The sequence below is a fragment of the Dipodomys ordii genome, unplaced genomic scaffold (genome assembly GCF_000151885.1).
Source record: "Dipodomys ordii isolate 6190 unplaced genomic scaffold, Dord_2.0 Scaffold22, whole genome shotgun sequence".
In the NCBI taxonomy this organism is placed as follows: Eukaryota; Metazoa; Chordata; class Mammalia; order Rodentia; family Heteromyidae; genus Dipodomys; species Dipodomys ordii.
Window position 1 is genome coordinate 1,787,304 of NW_012267238.1, and position 27,128 is coordinate 1,814,431.

At 42.5% G+C, this 27,128-nt stretch overlaps 1 protein-coding gene across 2 annotated transcripts in view; it reads left to right on the forward strand.

The window, feature by feature from the left end:
* The window catches only part of Nup98 (nucleoporin 98kDa), a 113,917-nt gene extending 88,806 nt beyond the window's left edge, over positions 1-25,111 (forward strand). For both annotated transcript variants that reach the window (XM_013014110.1, XM_013014111.1), the window contains exons 25-33: positions 3,090-3,356; positions 4,202-4,359; positions 7,182-7,325; positions 10,192-10,334; positions 15,946-16,167; positions 20,044-20,285; positions 20,784-20,938; positions 23,680-23,791; positions 23,886-25,111. In XM_013014110.1, coding sequence (XP_012869564.1) covers positions 3,090-3,356; positions 4,202-4,359; positions 7,182-7,325; positions 10,192-10,334; positions 15,946-16,167; positions 20,044-20,285; positions 20,784-20,938; positions 23,680-23,791; positions 23,886-24,103 — 1,661 coding nt within the window. In that variant the 3' untranslated portion in view covers positions 24,104-25,111. The remainder of the gene's footprint in view (positions 1-3,089; positions 3,357-4,201; positions 4,360-7,181; positions 7,326-10,191; positions 10,335-15,945; positions 16,168-20,043; positions 20,286-20,783; positions 20,939-23,679; positions 23,792-23,885) is intronic.
* Positions 25,112-27,128: the final 2,017 nt, after the last annotated feature.

Sequence of the window (27,128 nt, forward strand, 5' to 3'; positions counted from 1 at the left end):
CAAGTGGTAGAGTGCTAGCCTTGAGCTGAAGAGCTGAGGGACAGCGCCCAGGCCCAGAGTTCAGGCCTATGACCAGACCCAAAAAAAAAAAAATTTAGTGGTTCCTTGTTGAACTGCTGATACTAATTTTTTATCTCAGGACTTCTCTCATGCCAGGCAGGTACACTAACACTTGAGCCACTCTACCAGCTTTTTGTTGTTGTTAGTTATTTTCAAGATAGGATCTCACTTTATGCCAAGTCAGCCTGTACTGTGATCTTCATAGTTGTGCTTCCTATGTCATTGGTATGCATCACTGCACCTTGCCATTGGTCAAGATGGAGTGTCACTTTTTTTTTTTTTTTTTAGCGTTGGCTAGCCTTGAAATCTGATTCCCTGATTCCTACCTTTGCATAGCTGAGAATACAGGCTGAACCACCACATCCACTGACAGTTCTCTTGTTTTCTTAGGCTTCTGGAAACAGGGCAGTGAGGATTTTTTTCCCTGTCTCAGGACCAATCGGTTCAAACCTGAAAGGGCTATATGGAAGGCAAGCCTGCCATGCTGCCTTGCCCACTGGGACGAGAGCTAAGTTAGTGATTGCTGCTGGGGTGAATTTTGCCATTGATCTACCATACCTCAAGTGCAGGAGCTGCCCTTAGGTAGCCCCCACTCACCAATCCTGAAAATGACTTAGTTGGATACCCCCTTTCACCAAAGGTGCTCTTGTCAGTGCACTCGTGGGCATGGGAAATGCCCTCACAGGGGCCAGATTTCCACCAACTGTCTCTGGGGTTCTACGAGTGGAGAAAGTAGTTAAACTAATCTAGCTTATCTAGATTAGTTTATCTAGTTAATCTAGCATGTAGGAAGAATATAAGCAGTCTTGCCTGCCCAGACATACCAGTTTCTGTCCTAATCCCTTCTCCTACCCATCCACAGAGATAATCATACTTCTCTTAATAGAGGTCTGGCAAGCCTTTCCTAATGGAATCACCCCAAGTCCCTCCATTAGGTTGCCTACATTTCCCACTATTAGAATTAACTCTTTCAGTCTGCATGGAAGTCACAAATAGCTGCCTGGGTCCACACTAACACAAGGTGCTTGCTTGCTTAGCTAGTGGAATAGAGATCAGTAGGTTGAAGATATAAAAATACTAGTGCTACGGGTGTCGGTGGCTCGGGCCTATAATCCTAGCTACTCAGGAGGCTGAGATCTGAGGATCATGGTTCAAAGCCAGCCCAGGCAGGAAAGTCTGTGAGATTCTTATCTCCAATAAACCACTAGAAAACTGGAATTGACACTGTGGCTCAAGAGGTAGAGTGCTCTCCTTGAGCTGAAGAGCGCAGGGACAGTGCCCAAGCCCAGAGTTCAAGCCCCACACCGACAAAGAAAAATAATAATAATTAGTACTATGGGCTGTGGGAATATGTGGCTTAGTGGTAGAGTGCTTGTCTAGCATGCATGAAGCCCTGGGTTTGATTCCTCAGTACCACATAAACAGAAAAAGCCGGAAGGAGCACTGTGGCTTAAGTGATAGAGTGCTAGCCTTGAGCAGTGCCTAGACCCTAAGTTCAGGCACCAGTGGCTCTTGCCTGTAATCTTAGCAACTCAGGAGGCTGAGATTTGGAAGATCACATTTCAAAGCTAACCCAGGCATTAAAGTTCATAAGACTATTATCTCCAACTAATCACCCAAAAAATGGAAGAAGTGAAGCTATAGTTCAAATGTTAGAACACTAGTCTTGAGCAAAAAAGCTCAGGGACAGTGTCCAGACGCTGAATTCAAGCCCCAGGACTATAGTTTGATATAAAGAACCACCACTCCCTTGCCAGGTGCCAGTGGCTTACACCTGTAATCCTAGCTACTCAGGAGGCTGAGATCTGAGGATTGCATTTTGAAGCTTGCCCAGGCAGGAAAGTCCATGAGACTCTTATTTCTAATTAACCATCAAAAAACTGGAAGTGGGGCTGGGAAAGTGGCTCCGTGATAGAGTGTTTGCCTCGCATGCATGAGGCCCTGGGTTTGATTCCTCAGCACCACAAAACAGAAAAAGCTGGAAGTGGTGCTGTGGATCAAGTGGTAGAGTGCTAGCCTTGAGCTGAAGAGCTGAAGGACAGTGCCCAGGCCCAGAGTTCAAGTGCCAAGACCAACAAAAAAGAAACAAAAACTGGAAGTGGAGCTGTGGCTTAAGTGGTAGAGTGCTAACCTTGAGCAGAAAAAGCTCAGGGACAGGCCCAGAATTCAAGCTCCAGGACCAGCCAAAATAATAAAGAACACCCTCCCACCCCCCTTCTTAAAATAATAGCTTGATGGGGGAACCAGTGAGTAAGTAGGAAATACTGGAATAAGTAGGCAGTGCTTACTAGCTTGCTACATGTATTACAAATGGCCCATGTACAACTGTAATTATTTAGAGTGCCAGCTTCTGGGCGTGTGGAGCTTGCTGTTAAGAGAATGAAGTTTCATTATCTGTATTTGAATTCTGACTGTTAATATAGTCCACAACTTGGGGCAAGTCAGTTAATTCCCTATAACTGTTTATTCAACTGCAAGCACTGTTAACTATTACATAGTTACATTGTGTATGTTACAGTTATTTTTCTCTTTATTGCTTGTTTTGTTTTGTTTTGTTTTTGCCAGTCATGGGGCCTGAACTCTGGGCCTGGGCGCTGTCCCTCAGCTCTTCAGCTCAAGGCTAGCGCTCTACCACTGGAGCCACAGCGCCACTTCCGGCTTTTTCTGTTTATGTGGTACTGAGGAATAGAACCCATGACCTCATGCTTGCAAGGCATACACTCTACCACTGAGCTACCTTCCCAGCCCTTTATTGCTTGTTTTAACTCTTTGTGCTTATCATCTAAAATGGTATTAGTGGAGGCTTAGGGTTGTATTTGTTACCTAAGTACCACAGGTACATAGAGTGAGCTAAAGTAGCTAAATCATACCACTGAAACTGGTAAGCAAAGCTAAGTAATTCATTCAGGATAATCAGCTTAAGTGTTCCTGGTGTTTATTCATATATTTTAACACCACAATTAGAGTAATAGTCTGACTGGTACAAGAAGACTTTGTGTCATAGCATTGCTTTCTTGTCTTTTCATTAGTTGTGAAGCCCTGGAGCCTCACATGGACATTATGTGAAGCCCTATGGGGTCACCTGAAGGAACTTGACAACCAGCTAGATGAGCCCATTGAATACATTCAGATTCTGGAACGAAGAAGAGCTTTTTCTCGCTGGCTATCCCATACTGCTGCACCTCAGATTGAAGAAGAAGTTTCCTTAACCCGAAAAGACAACCCTATAGAGGCTGTCTTCAGCTACCTCACAGGCAACAGGATCAGTGAGGCCTGCTCTCTTGCACAGCATTCAGGTAAGCAGTATGGTTGTTTGTGCTACTACCTATTTCCTACTCACTGCCCCTCAGAAATCACTAGAAGAAATCACTAGAAAGCATAAATTGGAATTCCTAGCCTTCTACATTCCTTTTTATTTGGGGGGGGGGGGTTGGTCTGGGCCTGGGCGCTGTCCCTCAGCTCTTCAGCTCAAGGCTAGCACTCTACCACTTGAGCCACAGTGCCACTTCCAGATTTTTCTGCTTATGTGGTACTGAGGAATCGAACCCAAGGCCTCATGCTTGCAAGGCAAGCGCTCTACCACTGAGCCACCTTCCCAGCCCGCCTTCTACATTCTTGTTAGAATTTTTTTATTGCCCTTACCCCTTGCCCTTAACAAATTTTAGAGATTATTGTGCTTATGGGAATAAAAGATCCACCCATTCACTTTATAGCAAGCATACATACATTTTGTCTCTAGATTTGAGTTTCCCAGTTCTCTGTGTTACCACAATAGTACATTCTAGTTATGTTTTCAATTATGTCATTTCTTTTTTTTTCCCTACAGACCTTTGAATTGTGTTTTTTCTTTTGTTTTATAAATGCACTGTCTTGTATAGGGTCACAGAACTTATTTTGTGAATCAGTCTATTAATTTCTATATGCTATGTAATTATGTAATTTACGTTCAATTATTTTTCATGTTTCTACTTAAGCAGAAAATGCTAAGTTATTAGTATTTTGGCACTACTCCTGGAAATAATTATAGATGTTAAGTCCTGGATTATAGATGTTAAAGGCTGGAATAAGAATATAATGCCCCAAGTATCTAAGACCATAAATCCTTCATAATCAACAGAGAACTTTTGTTTCTCTTACACAGGGGATCATCGCCTTGCCCTTCTTTTATCTCAGTTGGTGGGTAGCCAGTCAGTCCGGGAGCTACTCACCATGCAGCTGGCTGATTGGCATCAGCTCCAGGCTGACTGTTTCATCCAGGATGAGAGATTGCGCATCTTTGCCCTCTTGGCTGGAAAACCGGTATTATCTCCTTTACCATACTAGGTTAATTTCTCACAAATTCAAAGCTAGTAAGGTAAAAGCAAAAATATACCTCTGCATACTGTTACCTATAACTGGCCCTTTTTGTTAATTGTCACTAGAAATATTTTCATATTGAAAAGGTAGGTATGTTAACCCCAGCCCCAGGAGACAGTGAGGATGGAGAGACTCTATCTACAAAACAAAACAAAAATCTAACTATAACTGGGCATTGGTGGCCTGTAATCCTAGCTACTTAGGAATCGAAGATTCAAAGCCAGACAGGGCAGGAAAGTTCATGACAGTCTTATCTTCAATTAACTACCCAAAAGCTAGAAATGGTGCTATGAGTCAAAGCAGTGAGCACTAGCCTTGAACACAAAAGCTCAGGGACAGCACTCAGGCCCTGAGTTCAAACCCTAGGATGTGCATCCCCCCCCAAAAAAAAAAGTTACATAGAAACCAAAAAATTAAAATATGCCATATCCTATACCATCATAATAAGTGTAAGTAACTTAGCTATCTGAACATTTTAAATCTATATCATCATATATGTATTCATAGTTATATGTTATTATGCAAAACAATTATACATAGTAATTCTGCAACTTTTTTTTTGTTGTTGTTGTTGGTCGTGGGGCTTGAACTCTGGGCCTGGGCGCTGTCCCTCAGCTCTTCAGCTCAAGGCAAACACGTTCTACAGCGTGATACACAGGGCCACTTCCGGTTTCCTGGTGGTTTATTGGAGATAGGAGTCTCCCGGTCTCTCCTGCCCGGGCTGGCTTTGAACCGCGATCCTCAGATCTCAGCCTCCTGAGTAGCTAGGATTACAGGCGTGAGCCACCAGCACCTGGCTGCAACTTTTTTTTCTTATTTACTATGTATAGACTTTTTTTTTGTCGGTCATGGGGCTTGCACTCTGGGCGTGGGTGCTGTCCCACAGCTCTTCGGCTCAAGGGGAGCGCTCTACCACTTGAGCCACAGGGCCACTTCTGATTTTCTAGTGGTTTATTGGAGATGAGTCTGACGGACTTTCCTGCCCAGGCTGGCTTTGAACCACAGTCCTCAGTTTTAAGCCTCCTGAGTAGCTAGGATTACAAGCTTGAGCCATTCACGCCTGGCCCTTGTTTTTATTTTTATTGCCCAACCTGGCAATAGAAGTTTCTGAGAAATTCTGATAAGAGTTTGTTAACTTGCTGGATTGGTTGCTTGGTTTTTGGGAGTGCTGATGTTTGGCTTTTGTGCATGCTATAGGCTCTGCCACTGAGCTACACCCTCAACATAGCATCATTATTAATTTTAGCTTACATTTGGTATACAGGATGTAATTTCATTGTTACATTTACACTGTATTCCAATCAATCTCATTCCCTCTTATCACGCTCACTGCCCCATTTCCCAAAACAATTTCAACAAGTTCATTGCTGTATTTTCATAGTTAAAAGTAATCCATTTCAACAGTGTTCAGCCTCCATCATCCTCCCATGTTAGCCATCATTCTTTCTGCCCATTCCTGTAACGAATGATAGAATACAATTAAGTTCTCTATTGTTACTGTGTGTACGCATGTGTGTTGCATATGTAAAAGTATGCACACGTTTGCATCATTATTGGGGCGTGGACCTGGGCACTGTCCCTTAGTTTTTTTGCTCAAAGCTAATGGTCTACCACTTGAGCCACAGGTGGACTTCCAGCCTTTTGCTGAATAAGTGAAGGTTAGAGTTTCAGATTCTTTTCTGCCTTGTCTGGCTTCAAACTATGATCCTCAAATCTCAGCCTCCTGAGTAGCTAGGATTATCACTGTAAGCCACCAGCACTCAGGTGACTATATTCTTAAAACCAATTTTTAGAAATAAAATAGCTGATAAGAATTTATGCTCTTAAAAAACTTATAGGCCAAGAGCTGGTAGCTTGTGCTTATAATCCTACCTACTCAAGAGGCTAAGATCTGAGGACCAAGGTTCAAGCCAGCCCAAGGAAAAATGTCCCATGAGACTCTTTATCTCCCTTTAACCAGCTAAAGACTGGAAGTAGAACTCAGTTGGTAGAGCCCCTAGCTTTGAGCCTATAAATAGCTGAGACAGCACCCAGCCCCCAAATTCAAGCCCCAAGACCAGCACACACACACATACACGCAAAAAAATATAAGCAGTGAAGACAATGAAAAAGAACCTACTCTGCTCTTATCTCACCAAATCCATCTTTCTTTTTTTTTTTTGGTCATGGTGCCTGAACTCTGGGCCTGGGCGATGTCCCTCAGCTCTTCAGCTCAAGGCTAGTGCTCTACCACTTGAGCCACAGCACCACTTCTGGCTTTTTCTGCTTATGTGGTGCTGAGCAAATCCATCTTTTTAATTAAAATATTACTTGAATGTGTTAGTTTCTTCTGTGATAGAATAGTTAAGGAAAACTTGTTAAAGAAGAATAATTGTTGGTTCATGATCTCAGAGATTTCAGTCCATTATCAGCTAGTCCAGTTGTTTCTGGGGCAGGGTAAGGCAAATCATGACAGAGATCATTTAATTGGACAGAGCTGCTTGCTTCATAGCAGCAAGGAAGCAGAGAGAAGGAAAGGTTCTGTGAACAAGGAAAAGATCCCCAAGGACCTGTCCCCAGTGATCTGATTCCTCCCACTGGACCCCCACCTCCTGAGGTTCCCACCATCCCTCAAAACATCACTACTACCTAGGGACCAAGTCTTCAAACATCTATGGGAGACAGTTCATATTTACACTATAACATTGAATAAATGAATAGCTTGAAGACATCAGGTGTAACAAGATGAAATATAGTAGTTGTGGTAATGATTTTGTCTCCTGCAGGTATGGCAGCTCTCAGAGCAGAAGCAAATCAATGTGTGCTCTCAGCTGGATTGGAAACGTTCCCTTGCTGTACATCTTTGGTATTTGCTTCCACCAACAGCCTCTATTTCCAGAGCACTCAGCATGTATGAAGAAGCATTTCAGGTAGGTATATACAGTATAGAACCAAGCAAGAATCCTGGAAGGTGTTCTGCTTTGCCGTAGGAGTCATGCAGAGAAAGCTATCATCACATTTTTAAATTAATTATATTTTGGTCAGTTGCGGGGCTTGAACTCAGGGTCTGGGAACTGTCCCTGAGCGTTTTTTATTCAAGGCTAGTGCTCTGCCATTTTGAGCTACAGCTCCACTTCTGGTTTTCTGGCAGAATTTTTTTTGTTTTTGTTTTAAAATTATTATTGGAAAGATACTGTACAGAGGGGTTACAGTTCCATGAGTAAGGTAATGAGTACATTTCCTATCAAGGAGCATTGTTGCCTCCTCCTTTGTTTTTCCCCTACCATCCCTTCCCTCCCCAACTCTTCCCCTTGAAGGGGGGGTTAGTTAATTTGAGATAAGAGTCTCTTTATTGCTGGGGCTGGCTTTGAACCATGATCCTCCGATCTCAGCCTCCTGAGTGGCTAAGATTATAGGCATGAGCCACCAGTGCCTGAGTTTACATTTTCATTATACTGTACCTTTTTTTAACTTAATTTAATTGTCAAGGTGATGTACAAAAGGGTTACAGTTACATATATAAGGTAGTGAGTACATGTCTTGTCGAACTTGTTACCCCTTCCCTCATTTTTCTCCCACTTTCCCTCCCTGCCAGTCCTCCCCCTGCCCCCAAGTTGTACAGTTCATTTCAAACATATTGTCTTGTGAGTATCAGCTGTTGCATTGGTTTGCTCTTTTTCTTTGTCTCACCATTTTGTTGTTCCCCTAATTCAGATAAATGTATATACAATACCCAGGGTACCAAAATAAAATACAGTGACAACAAGGGATTAACCATAGTAACCATAGAGAAAAAAAACACAAGAAAAAAACAAATCACATATAGTACATTAAAAACAACAACAAAGGAAACCTCTTATTTCCATGTCTAGGAAATAACTTTTATCGTCATATGTACATAGCTGTACTGTATTTTTATTACTATTTTTTTTATTCTTTCTTTAAAAGAACTCTAAGCTTGAAATGGACTGTGGAGACCTGATGGGAAACTTTATCCTTTAATCTTGCCTCTAGAGTATCTGTCTTCTCTGAATATCTGCTTTCTTTTATTTACAATGATGGGTTCCCCCAGTTAACTTTCCCCTTTTCCTTTCTTTATTGTTTTTGTTGTTATAATAGTGGTACTGGGAAACCACTGGCCCCATCTCCACAGATAACTTCTTTCTACTAAGTTACTGCTTCTTTGGTCAGGGTTCTTCATTTCCAATACTGTTTTATCCTTTGGAAATTCCTTGCTTCTATAACCTGACCTCAGGTTTGATTTTGCCTCTGATTAGTACTTCAAACTTTCAATCCCCTGTGTATCAGTGTTTAGGTTAAAGTATCATAGATTTTGTTTTGTTTCAGTTTTTTGTGTGTGTTGGTTCTGGGGCTTAACCTCAAGGCCTAGATAGTGTCCCTGAGCTTTTGTGCTTAAGGCTAGCACTCTGCTACTTTGGCCTACAGCTCCATTTCCAGATTTTTGGTAGCCAATTAGAGGTAAGAATCTCAAAGACTTTCCTGCCTGGGCTGACTATGAACCACTATCATCAAATCTCCCCTCCTAAATAGCTGGGATTACAGGGGTGAGCCATTGGGTGCCTGGCTTATTATCATTTTGGTGGGGGGGGGTTGTTTTTCATTTTTTGTTTTTTAAATAGGGCTTGAACTCTGGGCCTGAGCACTGTCCCTCAGTTCTTCAGCTCAAGGCTAGTGCTCTACCACTTGAGCCACAGCACCCTTTCCGGCCTTTTCTGCTTATGTGGTGCTGAGGAATAGAACCCAGGGCCTCATGCATGCAAGGCAAGCACTCTATCATTGAGCCACCTTCCCAGCCCCTTATTATCATTTTTTTTGGAGGGGGGGAGGTCCGGTCGTGGGGCCTGAATTCTGGGCCTGGGCACTGTCCCTCAGCTCTTCAGCTCAAGGCTAGCGCTCTACCATTTGAGCCACTGCGCCACTTTCGGCTTTTTTCTTTTTGCTTATGTGGTGTTGAGGAATCAAACCCAGAGCCTCAGGCATGCAAGGCAAGTGCTCTACCACTGAGCCACCTTCCCAGCCCCCTTATTATCATTTTTTAAAGAAAATAAAGTATATGTACACATGATCTGTTACTCAACAATGTTTTCTTTAATGCTGTCATTTTTTTGTTTTAAGATATAGGATATGTATATTTTGAGACAGGACTATTAGGTAGCTCAAGCAAGCCTCACACTCATTGTTCTTAGCTTCCTGAGTATTGGTTTACAAGCATCTGCTACCATGACCAGCTTGCTATCTTTAATTCTCACTGGTTCATTAAAGACAGTGGAATATGTCAGTGACCAGAAAATCTCCCGTAGATGTCTTTGGATTATCACACCCTTTTTATTTTTATTTACTTTTTGTCATTTAATTTGGTTTTTGCTTTGCTTTTTGTTTTGTTTAAATACTAGGGTTTGAACAAAAGGTGTTTTCCTGGCAGTTCTACTGCTTATTCCAATTTTTGCTTTCATTTTTTTTCAGGTAAGGTCTTGCTTTTATGAATGGGCTAGTGTGAACTATGATCCCCTTATTGACATTCCCTACAGAGTTGAGATGGCAGGCATGCTTTGCTGAGCCCAGTTGTTTACTGATTAATAGGAGCATCTCAAGAACTTTTTGCCCAGGCTAGCCTCTCAGATTCTACCTCCCAAAGAACTATGCCTAGAGGTGTGAGCCACTGAGCCACACTTCACCTCCCAAGTAGTTAGGCCTAAGGCATTTAAATCAAGACATGATAATCTCTAGTGAATGACACTAACAAGCTGATTGTTTTATCAAATTCTTCCCCTTCAGAATACTTCTGAGGGTGACAGGTATGCCTGTTCCCCGCTTCCTTCATACCTAGAGGGTTCTGGCTGTTTGATAGAGGAGGAGCAAGACTCGCAGAGACCACTTCAAGATGTTTGTTTTCACCTTCTAAAACTCTACAGTGACAGGTAACCCAGGACTAGGCTTTATAGTTACTTGAGAATGCTCTAAGACCCTATAGAATCCTTCCCCTCTCATATACCATAAGTTGCTATAAATCTATATAATTACCAAATAACTTGTAGTTGGGTAGAAAGAATACCCTTAAAATTATTTTAATCAACTTTAATGAGATAAGACTTAAAAGTGTGCAGTTTGAAGCTAGGTGCTGGTGGTTCACGCCTATAATCTTAGCTGCTCTAGAAGCTGAGATCTGAGGAGCTCATCTCTAATTAACCAGAAGTGGAGCTGTGACTCAAAGCCATAGAGCACTAGCCTTGAGCAAAAAAATCTCAGGGACAGAGCTCAGGCTCTAGGTTCAAGTCCCATAACTGACAAATAAATAGTATGCAGTTTGATGGTAATTACCAAAATGTCACATTATTAAAACCAAGATATTTCTTTTACTCCACAAAAAAAAAAAAAATTCCCTAATTGCCCTCTGGGAATTAATACTCAGCTTCAAACATCCTTTTACTGGCTTTTCTGTTACAAGTTAATTTTGCATGAGGGCTGGGAATGTGGCTCAGTAGTAGAGTGCTTGCCTAGCATACATGAAGCCCTGGGTTCTATTCCCCAGTACCACATAAATAGAAAAAGCCAGAAATGGTGCTGCGGCTCAAGTGGTTCTACCCTTGAGCAAAAGAAGCTCAGAGACAGTGCCCAGGCCCTGAGTTCAGGCCCCAGGACTGGCAAGCAAAAAAAAAAAAAAAATTTTTTTTTTTTCCTTTTTCTGATTCCATGTGAGTAAGATTCTGTGTGTTCTTCTGTGCCTGGCTTCTTTCACTGAGCATAATGATCATGAGATTACCTATGTTAATATGTACAGCAGAATTTTGGTTTTGGAGGTTTTTGTCCTTCGGTTTTTTTATTTTGTGTTGATTTTTGCATAATTCATATATCATTTCTTAATGAACAGATACTGTTGATTTTTGCTATTATAGACAAAGCTTCTGTAAATATTTTTTATTTAAAAGTAGTGTTGAGCTGAGCCTGTGGTGGCCCAAGCTTGTAGTCCTAGATACTTGAGAGGCTGAGGCAGATGGTTCACTTGAGCCTGTGAGTTTAATTTGTATTTGTGAGACAAGGTCTAGCTGTGTAGCGCAGACTGGCCTGGAACTTCTTATGTAGCATAGCATAGGCTGAACTCAGACTCCTTTCTTAGCCTCCCAAGCTTGATAATTAAAGAAGTATGCCATAAGCCAGGCACTGGTGGCTCACACCTGTAATCCTAGCTACTCGGGAGGCTGAGATCTGAGGATTGCCGTTCAAAGCCAGCCCAGGCAGGAAAGTCCTTCAGACTCTTATCTCCAATTAACCACCAGAAAACCAGAAGTGGCCCTGTGGCTCAAGTGGTAGAGCACTAGCCTTGAGCTGAAGGGGTCAGGGATAATATCCAGGCCCAGAGTTCAAGCCCCACAACGACAAAAAAAAAAAAAAGTGTGCCATAAAGGTGCACAGAAAACACAGAGTGAACTACTTAAAATATAACTTCAAAGCTGGGCGCTAGTGGCTCACTTCTATAATCCTAGCTACTCAGGAGGCTGAGATCTGAGGATCACGGTTCAAAGTCAGCCCGGGCAGGAAACTCCATGAGACTCTTATTTCCAAATTAACCACTAGAAAACCGAAGTGCCGCTGTGGCTCAAGTGGTAGAGCACTCGTCATGAGCTGAAGAGTTGATGGACCACACCCAGGCCCAGAGTTCAAGCCCCCACAACCGACAAATAAATATATATAACTTCAAAAAAGAAAAACCAATATCTAATAGTTTTATCTAATAGTAGTACATAATCATCTTTCAAACCTTATTTTTTGCTTTGTATTTCCATAATACTAAGGACTTTTTTCATGTGCTTATTCACCATCTGAACATTTTCTTGCTAAAGTGTCTATTCGCATGTTTTTCCCATTTGTAAACAGCGCTATCTTGTTATAGTTTATATTCTGATTATATATTGATGTAATGTAAAAATCAAGACATATTTATATTCCTTCAGTATAAAGGCTCTGTCAGTTTTGATTGCTTCCTTTCTTTTTATTTGGTATGTTTCTCTCTCTTTTTTTTTTTGTCAGTCCTGGGGCTTGAACTAGGGCCTGGAGCACTGTCCCTGAGCTTCTTTTGCTCAAAGCTAGCACTCTACCACTTGAGCCACAATGCCACTTCCGGTTTTTTCTGTTTATGTGGTACTGGGGAATAGAACCCAGGGCTTTCATGCATGCTAGGCAAGCACTCTTATCACCGAACCACATTCTCAGCCCTGATCATGTTTCTTTAAGGGCATTCCCTCCATCAGAGTCACCAAATTAAAGTGTAAAGTTAGCCAGTAACTATTTTTTTTTGGGGGGGGGTCCCGTTGTGGGGCCTGAATGCTGAGCCTGGGCACTATCCCTCAGCTCTTCAGCTCAAGGCTAGCGCTCTACCACTTGAGCCACAGCGCCACTTCCAGCTTTTTTCTTTTTGCTTAAGTGGTGTTGAGGAATTGAACTCAGGGCCTCGAGCATGCAAGGCAAGTGCTCTACCGCTGAGCCACCTTCCCAGCCCCCTAGCCAGTAACTTTTAATTCCTGTAATCCCAGACTTCGTCTCTAAAATAACCAGCTAAAGGGAGGCTAGAGGCATAGCTCAAGTGGTTGAGTGCCATCATAGCAAGAACAAGCCTTCATGCTCTTGCTTAAATTTTCACTCAATGCTGGTGGTGCTCTACCATACCTCTGTGTCATTTTGTTAGTCATGGGGCTTGAACTCTGGGCCTAGGCACTGTCCCTCAGCTCTTCAACTCAAGGTGAGCACTCTACTATTTGAGCCACAGTGCCACTTCCAGTTTTCTGGTGGTTAATTGAAGATAGAGTCTCATGGACTTTCCCGTCCCAGCTGGCTTTGAACCGCAATCCTCAGATCTCAGCCTCCTGAGTAGCTAGGATTAGAGAGAGGTCTGAGCCACCAGCGCCCAGCAAGGTTACTTTTTTAAAAAATAGAAATGATATATTTTGGTTAACAATTTAGCAGCTTCTGGGCACAGGTGGCTCATGCCTGTAATCCTAGCTACTCAGGAGGCTGAGATCTGAGGATCACAGTTCAAACCTAGCCTGGGAAGGAAAGTCCGTGAGACTCTTATTTCCAATAACCCACTAGAAAACTTGGAAGTGGCGCTGTGGCTCAAGTGGTAGAGCACTGAGGGTAGAGCTGAGGGACAGGGCCCAAGCCCAGAGTTCAAGCCTCACAACTGACTGACTAAATAAATAAATAAATAGCAGCTTCTTAAAAGTTAAACAGAAACCTACAATCTGATTCAGCCATTCCACTCCTGGGTAATGAAAATGCATGTGCATATATTAGTATTTGTAGTAGCTTTATTTGTAAACATCTAAAACTATAAATAACCAAAATTTCCCCATCAGCAGGTAGAAATTAGATAGTAAGTTGTGATATAACATATTTTGGAATCCTAGTTGGCAGTAAAATAAAATGAACTATCAAGTAGTTACAAAATGGTAATTTTGGAAGAAGCCAAACCCAGAGAGATTAAAATAGTACCTATTATATGGAAAATGAAAACTATAATGTCAAAAGCATGTTAATTGCCTGGTAATGGTGGGTATTAAAAATGGAATGGCAGGGCTGGGAAGGTGGCTCAGTGGTAGAGCGCTTGCCTTGCATGCATGAGGCCCTGGGTTCTATTCCTCAGCACCACTTAAGCAAAAAGAAAAAAGCCGGAAGTAGTATTGTGGCTCAAGTGGTAGAGCGCTAGCCTTGAGCTGAAGAGCTGAGGGACAGCGCCCAGGCCCAGAGTTCAGGCCCCACGACCAGACCCAAAAAAAAAAAAGAAAAGAAAAATGGAATGGCAGGACAGAGGACATAAAGTAACTTTTGGAGGTAATAGGTATGTTTTACAAGTATATAATTACTGACATTGTATGTAAGGTTTTAAGCATACAGAAAAAAGTTGTACACTAGTCACCCTTTTGTAATTTTGATACAGTTCCTGACCTTAGGTTAAAAGGCAGAAGGAGTTATTAAGGCTTATAGTTTCTGATATTTCAGTCCATTATGGCTGGGAGGGTATGGCCGAGCATAACAGCCCACATCATGGCATCAGGAGTTAGAGAGGAATGCCTGTACTAGCTGGCTTTCTCCTTTTTCCCCTTTTTCACCTAGGCCCCCTAGCCTGTGGAATGATGTCACCCACATTCAAGGTAGGTCTCCCTCTCCTTAGTTAATACTCTCAGAAGTGCCCTCACAAGCCCACCTAGAGCTATGATTACTAATCTCTAAGGTACTTGTCAATCCATTCATTTAGAAGACCACAAAGGGCTATTTTAAAGCCCCAGAAATGGAGAAGCCAAAGTCAAAGTCAGACTGGGATACTGAATATACACTTGTCTCAGGAAAGGTAATTGCTTTGACTAAAACCTTTACATAAATTCCACACCATAGATTTTTTTTTTTCTTTTTTGGTCAGTTGTGGGGCCTGAACTCTGGGCCTGGGTGCTATCCCTCAGCTCTTCAGCTCAAGCCGAGCACTCTACCACTGAGCCACCTTCCCAGCCCCTTACACCTTATATCTTAAAAATGATCTGGAACTGTACTGTCCAGTAGAATTGCCACTGTTTTACATATACTTTTGGGAGAGAAGTGGGGAGGGTGCCAGTCTCCGGGCTTAAACTCAGGGCCTGGGCATTGTCCCTGAGCTATTTTTGCTCACTTCTGGCTTTTTCAGTGTTTAATTGGAAATATTGGAGTCTCACAGACTTTCCTACCTAGTCTGACTTCCAACGGTGATCCTTACTTAGTAGCTAGAATTACACACATGAGCCACCAGCACCTGGCTTAATTAGAATCTTTTAATCTAATAACTCACTTTAGCAACATTTCAAGGCATATTAGTCAAGGCAGATAATAGAACTTTTCTTAATAACACTGTATTTACAATCACTGATCTAGAAAAACTTGACTTATTACTAAGGGAAGTAATCAGAAGGAATAAAATGTCTGAGCTCTTAATTAAAAATGAACTTACTGGTTAATAATCTAAGCCCCAGATCTTTAAAGCTTGCAGGTATAGAACCTGAGTTTATACTATTCTCATGTTTGTGAATTGCAAGCTAGGGATTTATCAATGGTCCAGCACCATTGAAGTCCCTAGGCTCTAGCAAAACTGTACAGGGACACTTTTAAAGCCCAAGGCACTTGGATTCCTATACAAAGAATAATATAATATTCATTAAGGATAAAAATCAAAAGTAAAAACTACAAGATGTACAAGAAAATAACTGAGATAAAGTTGTTTCAGCAGAAGAATTAATACCCCAAAACTTCAGGTAATAGAAGGGTAATCATGCTTAAGAAAGGCAATGAACATTATATTTTTGATAGATTGGAGAGTGAAAACTGTTAAGATTCCATGCATTGGAATGATAAACCTGTTGCTCAGGCAGCCTCATGGGTTTTTGTAGGATCTATAGTCTAGGTGAAGCTGCTGTTCATAAGATGATGGGTATCTTCTGAGACATAGCCAGAACAGCTGACCTTTTCAGTGCTAGCTTGGTGTAGTAACTCTCAACACTTTTTCCTCTGCAGACATTATGATCTCAATCAGCTGTTGGAGCCTCGAAGCATAACTGCAGATCCTTTGGACTATCGCCTAAGCTGGCACTTGTGGGAAGTGCTGCGAGCTCTTAATTATACCCATCTCTCAGAGCAGTGTGAGGGTGTGCTGCAGGCCAGTTATGCTGGCCAACTGGAAAGTGAGGGTCTCTGGGAGTGGGCCATCTTTGTTCTCCTGCACATTGAAAACTCAAGGTGAGACACTGTTGAACCCACTGAGTACCTCTACAGGGAAATGCCAAAGGATTCGGTCTTTTAGGGCTCCATTCAGCAAGGGTTAGAAATATAGTTTAGTAGTGAGCACCTTGCATAAGTAAGGATCTAGATTTGTTTCCCAGTACCAAAAATGCAAACAAATAATTGTTGAGATTGTACATGAGATTCAGCCATGTGATAAACGTTAAGACAATTTTGTCTTTAACACAGACTGTGTTATTTGAAACAATGGAAAATGATTTTGTGATTACATACAAAATTATATTTATCACAAAGCTCTGAATTGCAATGATCAAGGGGCATCTAGAGATAAGCTTCAAGGAACCTATATAATCGAAGTAAGACATTGAAGTGAGCTAGTATATTGTGGTCTTGGGTAGCTAAGGCATAGAAGTGATAAATCTGAGGTCAGCCATGACTAAGCACAGCAAGTTCCAGTACAATCTGAGCTTAGTATTAATGAGACCCTGTTTTGGATGCTGGTGGCTCACGCCTGTAATCCTAACTACTCAGAAGGCTGAGATCTGAGGATCATGGTTCAAAACCAACCCAAGGCAGAAAACTCTGAGACTCTTATCTCCAATAAACCACCAGAAAACCAGAAGTGGTGCTGTGGTTTAAGTGGTAGAGCCCTTGCCTTGAGCTGAAGAGCTCAGGGACAGTGCCCAGGCCCAGAGTTTAAGCCCTATGACAGACCCCCTCCACCAAAAAAACAAAACAAAGAGAAAAGAAAGGAAAAGGTATAGGATATGAGGAGAGCAGCAACATTAACTTTAGGCAAAGTAGTGCTGGCTGAACTGCTTTAGTGGATCTCTGAGAGAGCAGGAAGAGTAGTCCTGCTTTTTCTTGGTTTACTGCCTTTTTCCGTCCCTTATCATCCACAGTTTGTATTGTGTTGTATTTACCAATACAACCTTGTGGTATAGAGATGGGGAACTTCTTTCCTATTCTGAAAGAATACTAGAGAAACATCTTTTCTCACAGTGGTTTGAACAATGTAAAATTTCACTTTGGTTTAGTTTTCTCTGTATGTATGCTTGTCTTGGGGCTTGAACTCAAAGCCTGGGCACTGTCACTGAGCATTTCTGCTCAACATTAGTGCTCTTCCATTTGAACCACAGCTCTACTTCTTGCTTTTTGGTGGTTAATCAGAGATTGATTTCACAGACTTTTCCTGCCCAGGCTGGCTTCAAACCATAATCCTTAGATCGCAGCCACCTGAGTAGTTGGGTTTACAGGCATGAGAAGCAGCACTTGACTGATTTAGTTTTTTATAATGGTGGCCACACAGTATGAACAATAATAACAAACGTTTATATGGTACTTGACTATTAGTGTTTTTATATATGTTTATACTCTTTTCCAAGTATGTTACATATATTAACTGATTTTTATGCTAATAATAAACTTATGAAGTAGATTGTCTTAAAATCCCTATTTTTTTTGGGGGGGGGTCCGGTTGTGGGGCCTGAACTCTGGGCCTGAGCACTGTCCCTCAGCTCTTCAGCTCAAGGCTAGTGCTCTACCACTTGAGCCACAGTACCCTTTCCGGCCTTTTCTGCTTATGTGGTGCTGAGGAATCGAACCCCAGGGCCTCAGGCATGCAAGGCAAGCGCTCTACCACTGAGCCAACTTCCCAGCCCCTTAAAATCCCTATTAACAGGGCATGGTGGCATGTACCTATAATCCTAGAATTAGCTAGGTAGGAGGATCATGGGTCTGAGACCAGCTGGACCTTATAGAGTGAAGCTCTGCCTCAAAATAATTATCATTGTCATCATCTCTATTTTAAAGATAGGACTAGGATTTAACTTTTGCTTCAGGTTGCACAACTAGTAAATAACAAATTGAAGTGTCTAACTCATACAACCATAATGTAAGACCTTCTGCTTTGTTAGTTTTGTTTTTGGGTTGGTTATGGGGTTTAAGCTCGGCCTGGGTGCTATCCTGCAGCCTTTCAGCTCAAGGCTAGCGCTCTACCACTTGAGCCACAGTGCCACTTTGGCTTTTTCTGCTTATGTGGTGCTGAGGAATTGAACCCCGGGCCTCATGTATGCAAGGCAAGCACTCTCTACCACTGAGCCACCTTCCTAGCCCCTCTGGTGGTTTATTGGAGATCAGAATCTCATGGATTTTTCCTGCTAAGGCTGGCTTTTTGAACCTCAGATCTCAGCTTCCTGAGTAGCTGGGATTACAGGTGTGAGTGCCTGGCCTGCTTTGTCACTCTTAAGTGACAAAAGTGACAGTGACTCAAAAAAAAAAAAAAAAGAAAAAAGAAAAAAACCAAAATGGCGCTGTGGCTCAAGTGGTAGAGCACTAGCCTTGAGTTGAAGAGCTGAGGGACAGCACCCAGGCCCAGAGTTCAGGCCCCATGATCGGACCCAAAAAAAATAAATAAAAGTGAAAGTGAAAAGCTTTTTTTGGGGGGGGGTGGGTAGTCATGGGGCCTGAACTCTAGTAGTGAAAAGCTTTTAGCACAGATTTTCTCCTTTTGCCCTTTAACAGAAAGTAAAATGACCCCAGACTGTTCTTTTGAGTTTACTCAGGGGATTCCAGTTGGTAAAAGGCTGGCTGATAAGATATTTCAGAGTTGGCTTTGGGGGAGGAGGTCCCATTTCCTATAAAAGAATATGAGCTGGGCACCTGTGGCTCATATCTGTAATCCTAGCTATACTCAGGAGTCTGCCAGCCCGGGCAGAAAAGTCTCCATGAAACTCTTTTATCTCCAGTTAACCAACAAAAACTGAAGTGGAGCTATGGCTCAAAGTACTAGAGCAGTAGAGCTCAGGGACAGATCCCAGATCCTAAATTCAAGCCCCACAACTGACACCCCTCCCCACCCTGTAATCCTAGCTACTCTGGAGGCCGAGATCTGAAGATCATGGTTCAAAGCCAGTCCAAGGCAGGAAAATCCAAGAGACTCTTATCTCTTAAAAACCACTAGAAAACCAAAAGTGCTGCTGTGGCTCAAGCCTTGAGCTAAAGAGCTCAGGGACAATGCCCCAACAGCGTGCACGGGCAGAGATACATATATATACATATATATATATACATATATATATATATATATTATTGTGTGTGTGTATGATATATAGTCTTTTCAGTCCTTGGACTGAGGAGTTCAGAAAAGAGACCAAGATTTTTTTTCTGAAAAGGACTACTTAAGGAGCCTTAGTCTAGAGAGAATTAATTAGGAAGGCTGGTAACTTGGAAAAGGGAAGCCAAGTCCTACAAGAGACTTTCCATATAAAAACTAATTTTTTTGTGTCTCAGGGCCTGGATGCTGTCCATGAGTTTTATGGCTTAAGGCTGGAGCTCTTCCACTTGAGCCATACCTCTCCTTCCAGCAATTTTGGCAGTTAATTGGAGATAAGAGTGTCATGGACTTTTCTTACTACAGCTGGCTTCAAACCACAATCCTGAGATCGTAGACTCCTCCTGAGTAGGCTAGGTCTACAGGCGTGAGCCACCAGCACCTAGCAGAAACTACTTTTTATTTATACTGACCATGTTGGAAAGAAGGAATATACTTGGACTAGTCTATGGGGAACTGCTTTATTCCCTGTCCTTAATCCCCTAGGTGGGAGCAACAGTTACTGAACAGGAAATAAAACATCCTAGCTGAAAAAGGTCTCCTGAGGAAGATGGCAGCCTTCCTTCCCTAGAGTATTGGGATTTTCATAAAGAGAACACTGTATGCTTAGGTACTCTTCTATCTTATTAAACTATGGTGTGATGGGTTTTGTTTTCCTTTTAAAGTGAAGTTTGAATTGCTCTAGACCTCTAAAGAGGCTGCCCCAAAGCAGTTTTCCATAACTGAGGATAGTATTTATTCCAGCTTCTCTCTTCCTGTAGCATGCGCGAGAAGGCTGTTCGAGAGCTGCTTACCCGGCACTGCCAGCTGGTGGAGACCCCTGAATCTTGGGCTAAGGAGACATTCCTTACCCAGAAACTTTGTGTACCTGCTGAGTGGATTCATGAGGCCAAAGCTGTGCGAGCCCACATGGAATCTGATAAGCATTTAGAGGCTCTCTATTTGTTTAAAGCTGGTCACTGGAACCGCTGCCACAAACTTGTCATCCGACACTTAGCTTCTGGTGAGTGTGAGGGCCCAAATCTCCTGGAATAACTCCAAATTCTTCCAACTTTCAAGCCTTCTGATAATCCAGGCCAGATGATGCTCAGTACAAGACCTGGAGAGCTTGAATGAAATCATGCTTTGAGAAAACCCTACAGAAGAAGCTTAGCTAGGATGAGAATCTTAAAAGGAAGAGAAGATAACGATTGCAAGGCTGTTTTTGTTTTTGTTTTTTTTGCAGAAATATCTCTCATATGCACTGATAAGATTAAGCTCTTTTCACGTTTATGGAAATTTTGTGTTATACCAGAAATAGCTGCCTGGTGACCTACACCTGAAATTCTTCACATTTCCCTTTGGAGGCTTTTATTTTTCAAGTTGTCTCCTTGTAATTCTCAAGTCTCACCCAACATTGTTTTTTGTTTTTTTTCTTCTCACTTCCTTAGTTTTCTTGCAGGTCTTCTACCCTTTTTGGAGACACTGTACAGACATTATGCTCAATATTTTGTTTTTCCAGATGCCATCATTAATGAGAACTATGACTTTCTGAAGGGTTTTTTGGAAGACCTGGCACCTCCAGAACGCAGTAGCCTAATTCAGGACTGGGAAACATCTGGGCTTGTTTACCTGGACTATATTCAAGTCATTGAAATGCTCCATCATATTCAGCAGGTACCTTAATTCCTTAAGCCACTACCCAGTTTTCTTGTTCCTTGACCTTTAAAATTTTAGACATCTCCAGAGACCCTCCTATGTATTTGAGCTCACTGGTAGAGAGAGAGCACTGTCATTGCAGGTTGGACATTTTGGTAAGAATAATTTGATGTGGCTATTTTGACAGCTATATAAAAACTTTTTTTTTTTTTCTTTCTTTCTTTTTTTTTTTTTTTTGTCATGGGGCTGAAACTCTAAGCCTGAGCACTGTCCCTCAGCTTTTCAGATCAAGGTGAGCATTCTACCAGTTGAGCTACAGCACCAGTTCTGGTTTTCTGGTGATTATTTAGAGATAATTTCATGGACTTTTCTGCCTGGGCTGGCTTTAAATGTCAATCCTCAGATCTCAGCCTCCTGAGTAGCTAGGATTACAGGCATGAGCCACCATTGCCTGGCTTCAGTTAGACTTTTTTTCAGTGAGACTTTTCTACAGAACTAAAGATAATTCTGAGTGAGTGCTGGTGGCTCACACCTGTAATCCTAGCAACTCAGGAGGCTGAGATCTGAGGACTGACATTTAAAGCCAGCCCAGGCAGAAAAGTCCATGAAATTATCTCTAAATAATCACCAGAAAACCAGAAGTGTCACTGTGGCTCAGAGTGGTACAGTGTTAGCCTTGAGCTAAAGAGCTCAAGGAGCCAGGTGCTGGTGGCTCACGCCTATAATTCCAGGTACTCAGGTGGCTGAGATCTGAGGATCTCAGTTCAAAGCCAGCCCAGGTGGGAAAGTCCATGAAATAAAAACCTCCAATAAAAACCACCAGAAAACCGAGGGGCTGGGAAGGTGTCTCAGTGGTAGAACACTTGCCTTGCATGCATGAGGCCCTGGGTTCGATTCCTCAGCACCACATAAGCAAAAAGAAAAAAAGCCGGAAATGGTGCTATGGCTCAAGTGGTAGAAGACTAGCCTTGAGCTGAAGAGCTGAGAGACAGCGCCTAGGCCCAGAGTTCAGGCCCCACGACCGCACCCCCCCCCCAAAAAAAAAAACACCAGAAAACCGGAAGTGGTGCTATAGCTCAAGTGGTAGTGCGTTAGCCTGAGCTGAAGAACTGAGGGACAGCGCCTAGGCCCAGAGTTCAAGCCCCACAACCGACAAAAACAAAAAACTGGGGCAAAAAAACGGAAGGTGGGGGCCCCCTCCTGTAATTCTAGCTACTCAGGAAGCTGCTATCTGAGAATCATATTCAAAGCCAGCCTGGACAAACAAATCTGAGAAATTCTTTTTTTGGGGGGGGTCCGGTTGTGGAGCCTGAACTCTGGGCCTGGGCGCTGTCTCTCAGCTCTTCAGTTCAAGGCTAGCGCTCTACCACTTGAGCCACAGCACCACTTCTGGCTTTTTTCTTTTTGCTTATGTGGTGCTGAGGAATCGAACCCAGGGCCTCATGCATGCAAGGCAAGCGCTCTACCGCTGAGCCAACTTCCCAGCCCAAATCTGAGAAATTCTTATGTACCTCCAGTTAACTAACATTAGAGCCAGAGCTGGAGACATAGCTCAAGTGGTAGTGCTAGCCATGAGCAAAAATGCTCAAGCCCCCAGTACTAGCAAAAACAGAAAAAGACAAAACAAAACCGTGGATTCTGGTTGATGAATAGAATAATACTTGTATATACAGAAGATTGCAAGCCCCTTGAAAGTGGATTTAATAATAGATATTGGAAGGGTTGAGTGAGCCATTTAGGGAGGAGGAAGTGATGGGAGACTAGTTCACTGTGAAGAGTTGTATTTGAGTAGATGGGATAAAATGCTTTGAATAGGGAATGAGGTCTTGAGTTCTAGCCTAGTTCCACCAAAATTAAAAGGTGTCTGGAAGTATTCGGAGCATAAGTAATAGATAAAAATATGGATTTTGATGGGTGCCAGATAGCTCATGTCTCTAATCATAGCTACTCAGTAGGCTGAGATCTGATGTTTATGGTTCAAGCCAGGCTGGGAAGGAAAGTCCATGAGACTCTTATCTCCAGTAAACTACTAGAAGACGGGAAGTGGCTCTGTGGCTCAAGTGGTAGAGCTCATCTTGTGCTGAAGAGCTGAGGGACAGCTCCCAAGCCCAGAGTTCAAGCCCCACAACTGACCAAAAAAAAAAAAAAAAAGTTACTCTGAATGAATGGTAGGAAATTGGATACAGAGAGATTAACACTAAAGGTAGTACAGTTGAGGCCCTAATTTATTTCAAGTTAGAAGTAATCGTTAACTAAGCTTGGGCAATGGCCCTGGTATAGAGAATGAAGGACTGGTGAATTACGCTAGAAGTTAGATTTAGGGAATAATACAGTGATCCTAACTGGAGCAGTAGGAGTGGATTAGAACATAAAGCAAAATGAAATAGAGACCCTGTGGTATTAGAAATGGACATGGACTAGGAACCAGGAGACCTAAATCAATGCTAGTTCAGGCACAACCTCTTACTATGCATATTCTTGAAATTTTATACCATCTTTGAATCCAGATTTATCTAGATTTTAGGTGCCATATTAAAGCTTGCTAATTACATGGTTCAGGAATCATGATTTCAAGACCTTGCCACAAGGCTCTGAGCACTGCCTTCCTATATGTTACTGCTTTGTCTTCAGCAGTTAAGCTGTATGCTAGCTAGCATGGAGTTTTCTCCTTGACTGCCTTATTACTTTGTTTTTATATATTTATAGATTAAAATGATAGAAACTTTTGTTGGCTAATTGGTTTCTCTGCTTCTCTGTAGGTGGATTGCTCAGGTTATGAACTAGAGAAGTTACATACCAAAGTGACGTCACTGTGCAACCGCATAGAACAGATCCAATGTCACAATGCCAAGGATCGTCTAGCTCAATCAGGTAAACTTGTAGCCTCTGCCCTTCCTGATGGCCCTATGAGTACCCACTCTTCCCCAGCCCCATCCTCAGTACTCATTCTATCTTTTCTCTCTAGACATGGCCAAGCGTATAGCCAATTTGCTGCGGGTGGTACTGAGCCTTCAGCATGTCCCTGATGCAACTTCAGAATCAACACCAGACCCTCAGCGAGTCCCTTTACGCCTACTTGCTCCACACATTGGCCGGCTGCCCATGCCTGAGGACTATGCCTTGGACGAACTGCGCAGTCTCACACAGTCCTATCTGCGAGAACTGACTGTTGGGAGCCAGTGAGCCCCAGGCTCTTGCTACCACACTCACATGCTCATTCACACTCACGACAAAGCAGTCTCCAGCAGTGTTTTGACTGACACCAATTGCCAATCTCTGAGTTGGCTATGGAATCTACTCTCCCTTACTGCTGCCCCAGGCAGATTCCTCCAATTGTTCAGGGCTTTTCTTAATACTGAACATAGCATAAGGGCTTCTGGAACCAAAAAAGAGACAAGTCTTTTGCCATCCTCAAGACCATTCATTTTTTCCTCTTAAAAAAAAGGTCAATAAAACTCCTTTGCAGATTCTTCCAGAGAACCAGGGAGTTCTTTTCCACCCCCCAGGCATTCTGGACCTTGTGATTTCCCCATGCCAACATTGCTACTCTACTCCCTCTTCAGCCCTTTTATACCAGGACTCTTTCAAAGAAACAAGAACAAACATATTGATCTGTAACTGTTCTTCCTTAACGGATGAACTATCCACAGCAGGAAGGGAATATGTCTCTAGACAGGTTAACAGCTTTAAAGGCAAACGAGGGTTGGAGGAAGGAAATAGAATGGGGTTTTTCTACTTCCCTACAGTCCCAGGTTACATATCACATGATATGATTCACATAGGAAGCTCCCAGATCTTAGTTGGTCCCTGTTTATCAGTCATCTTTCTGAAACTCCTGTCTGGATTATCCTGAAGAGTTAGGTTTTTTGTTTTCTGTTTGTTTTTTTTTTTTTAAGGGCAAGTTGGGTAGCTTTCCTTTCCCTTCCCATTTTAGCCCTAGAGCATTTCCTGCCTTTCAACCACCTTCCCCAAAAGGAAAAGTCATACTGAGGTAGGCAAGGGCTGGACTTTGGGGCCAGGTAGAGGGCCTTCACTGCATTACTGCCGGCTATGGGAAGCCCCAGGTATTGGCCTGAGACAACTGGTATTAATACTGTCACAGACAACGTGGCCACCCCCTGGGTCTTTATGCATGAAGATTATGTAAAGGTTTTTATTAAAAATATATATATAAATAAATAATCTAGATTATTTTCCTCTTTTTCTGAAGCTACTTTCTTAAAAAAAATAAAATGTTTATAGCACTTTTGGTATTGGCTTTTCCCTTTGTGGCTTTTTGGGGTTCTTTGGTTTGTTTTTACGTGCTGGGGATCTACCTCAGAGTCTAGCACATACTAGGCAAACATTGGGCGTAGGTTTGCAAAGGCAGATATAGGGGCAAGGGAGTTATTAATCTGAAAGCACATATATCTATAGATCCAGATCCTCAGTTGAAGCTCTTCAAGTTGGCCACTTAAATTCAAAGCCTTATTGGATCTTCTTGTTTGGCTTTTTTAATCTACCATTAACAGGTTCACTGAGTAATGCCAGATAATAATAGAAAAAGGAGTAATTAAACCAGTGGATATATTCTGGCTGGTGGACATATTTACCAGTGAACCAGCTAGCACTGACTTAGATACGCACATATGGAGAAAAACCACATTATAAAAGTATGAAGCCAAGTTCTTTAATTTGTTGCATTTCGTCTTTCTTTGGCTTAAACAGAAGTAAGAGTAATTCTGCTTTTTCAAGATAAAGCTTGAAATATGCTTATGATCAAAGCTATGGTTTTGTATATGCTTACTCTTTCTGGTAGTTTTCCACTACACACATTCCAGGCACCATGTCTACATCACTTCTGTATCACCAGCCTCTGACATAGTGTGACACATAAATAATGAATGCTTTCCAAAAGAAAAAAAATTCAGGATTTTATCATTACTTTGAACTAAAAGTCTAACCTTGGGGCTTGGTGGCTCAGTGGTAGAACGCTTGCCTTGGATGCATGAAGCCCTGGATTCAACTCCTCAGCACCACATAAGCAAAAAGAAAAAAGCCGGAAGTGGTGCTGTGGCTTAAGTGGTAGAGCGCTAGCCTTGAGCTGAAGAGCTGAGGGACAGCGCCCAGGCCCAGAGTTCAGGCTCCATGACCAGACCCAAAAAACAAAACAAAAAAAACCTCAGCCAGGTGCCAGTGGCTCACGCCTGTAATCCTAGCTACTCAGGAGGCTGAGGTCTGAGGATTGCAGTTCAAAGCCAGCCCAGGCAGGAAAGTCCGTGAGACTGTGATCTCCAGTAAACCACCAGAAAACCAGAAGTGGTGCCTGTGGCTCAAGTGGTAGAGTGCTAGCCTTGAGCTGAAGATCTGAGGGACAAGCACCCATGCCCAGAGTTCAAGCCCCATGACCAACAAAAAGTCTTAACCTCTATAATGCAGTGATAAATATTTGATTAAAACTTTTTTTTTTTGGGGGGGGGTCCGGTCGTGGGGCCTGAACTCTGGGCCGGGCACTGCCCCTCAGCTCTTAGCTCAAGCTAGTGCTCTACCACTTGAGCCACAGCGCCACTTCCGGCTTTTTTCTTTTTGCTTATGTGGTGCTGAGGAATTGAACCCAGGGCCTCAGGCATGCAAGGCAAGCGCTCTACCACTGAGCCACCTTCCCAGCCCCTTCCCAGCTTTTTGGTAGTTAATTGGAGATAGAATCTCATGGACTTTTCTGTCTGGGCTAACCTCAAACCATGATCCTCAGATCTAAGCCTCCTGGGTAATTAGAATTACATAGGTGTGGTTCACTGACACAATATAGTGTACTTTTTGAAAGATATAAAAAGAGACTTGAAGAAAGTGAGTTGAGAATTCTTTGCTAGGAGTCTAGCCATGCTCCATGATTTGCTCAGAGTTTACACCATGAGTCAGTTATAGAGGAATTCCCAGCTGACTACCCCCGATCTCAGGGGCCCAAGTTAGAGCCCCACTAAGTAACAGGACAGACTCACTCTGATATAACTCAAATTCCTCATCAAATTCCTTGTCATAATCCAAAGAGGAAGTGGCTCATATCTTCAGATCAAAGTTAAGACCTGAATAGGATTTACATTGCCCATTTAATTCCTCTAAAAAACAGTCTGTGTAAAGGTGCAACATTAGGAATATTAAAAGTATATCTGAGGGCTGGGAATATGGCCTAGTGGTAGAGTGCTGGCCTAGGATGCATGAAGCCCTGGGT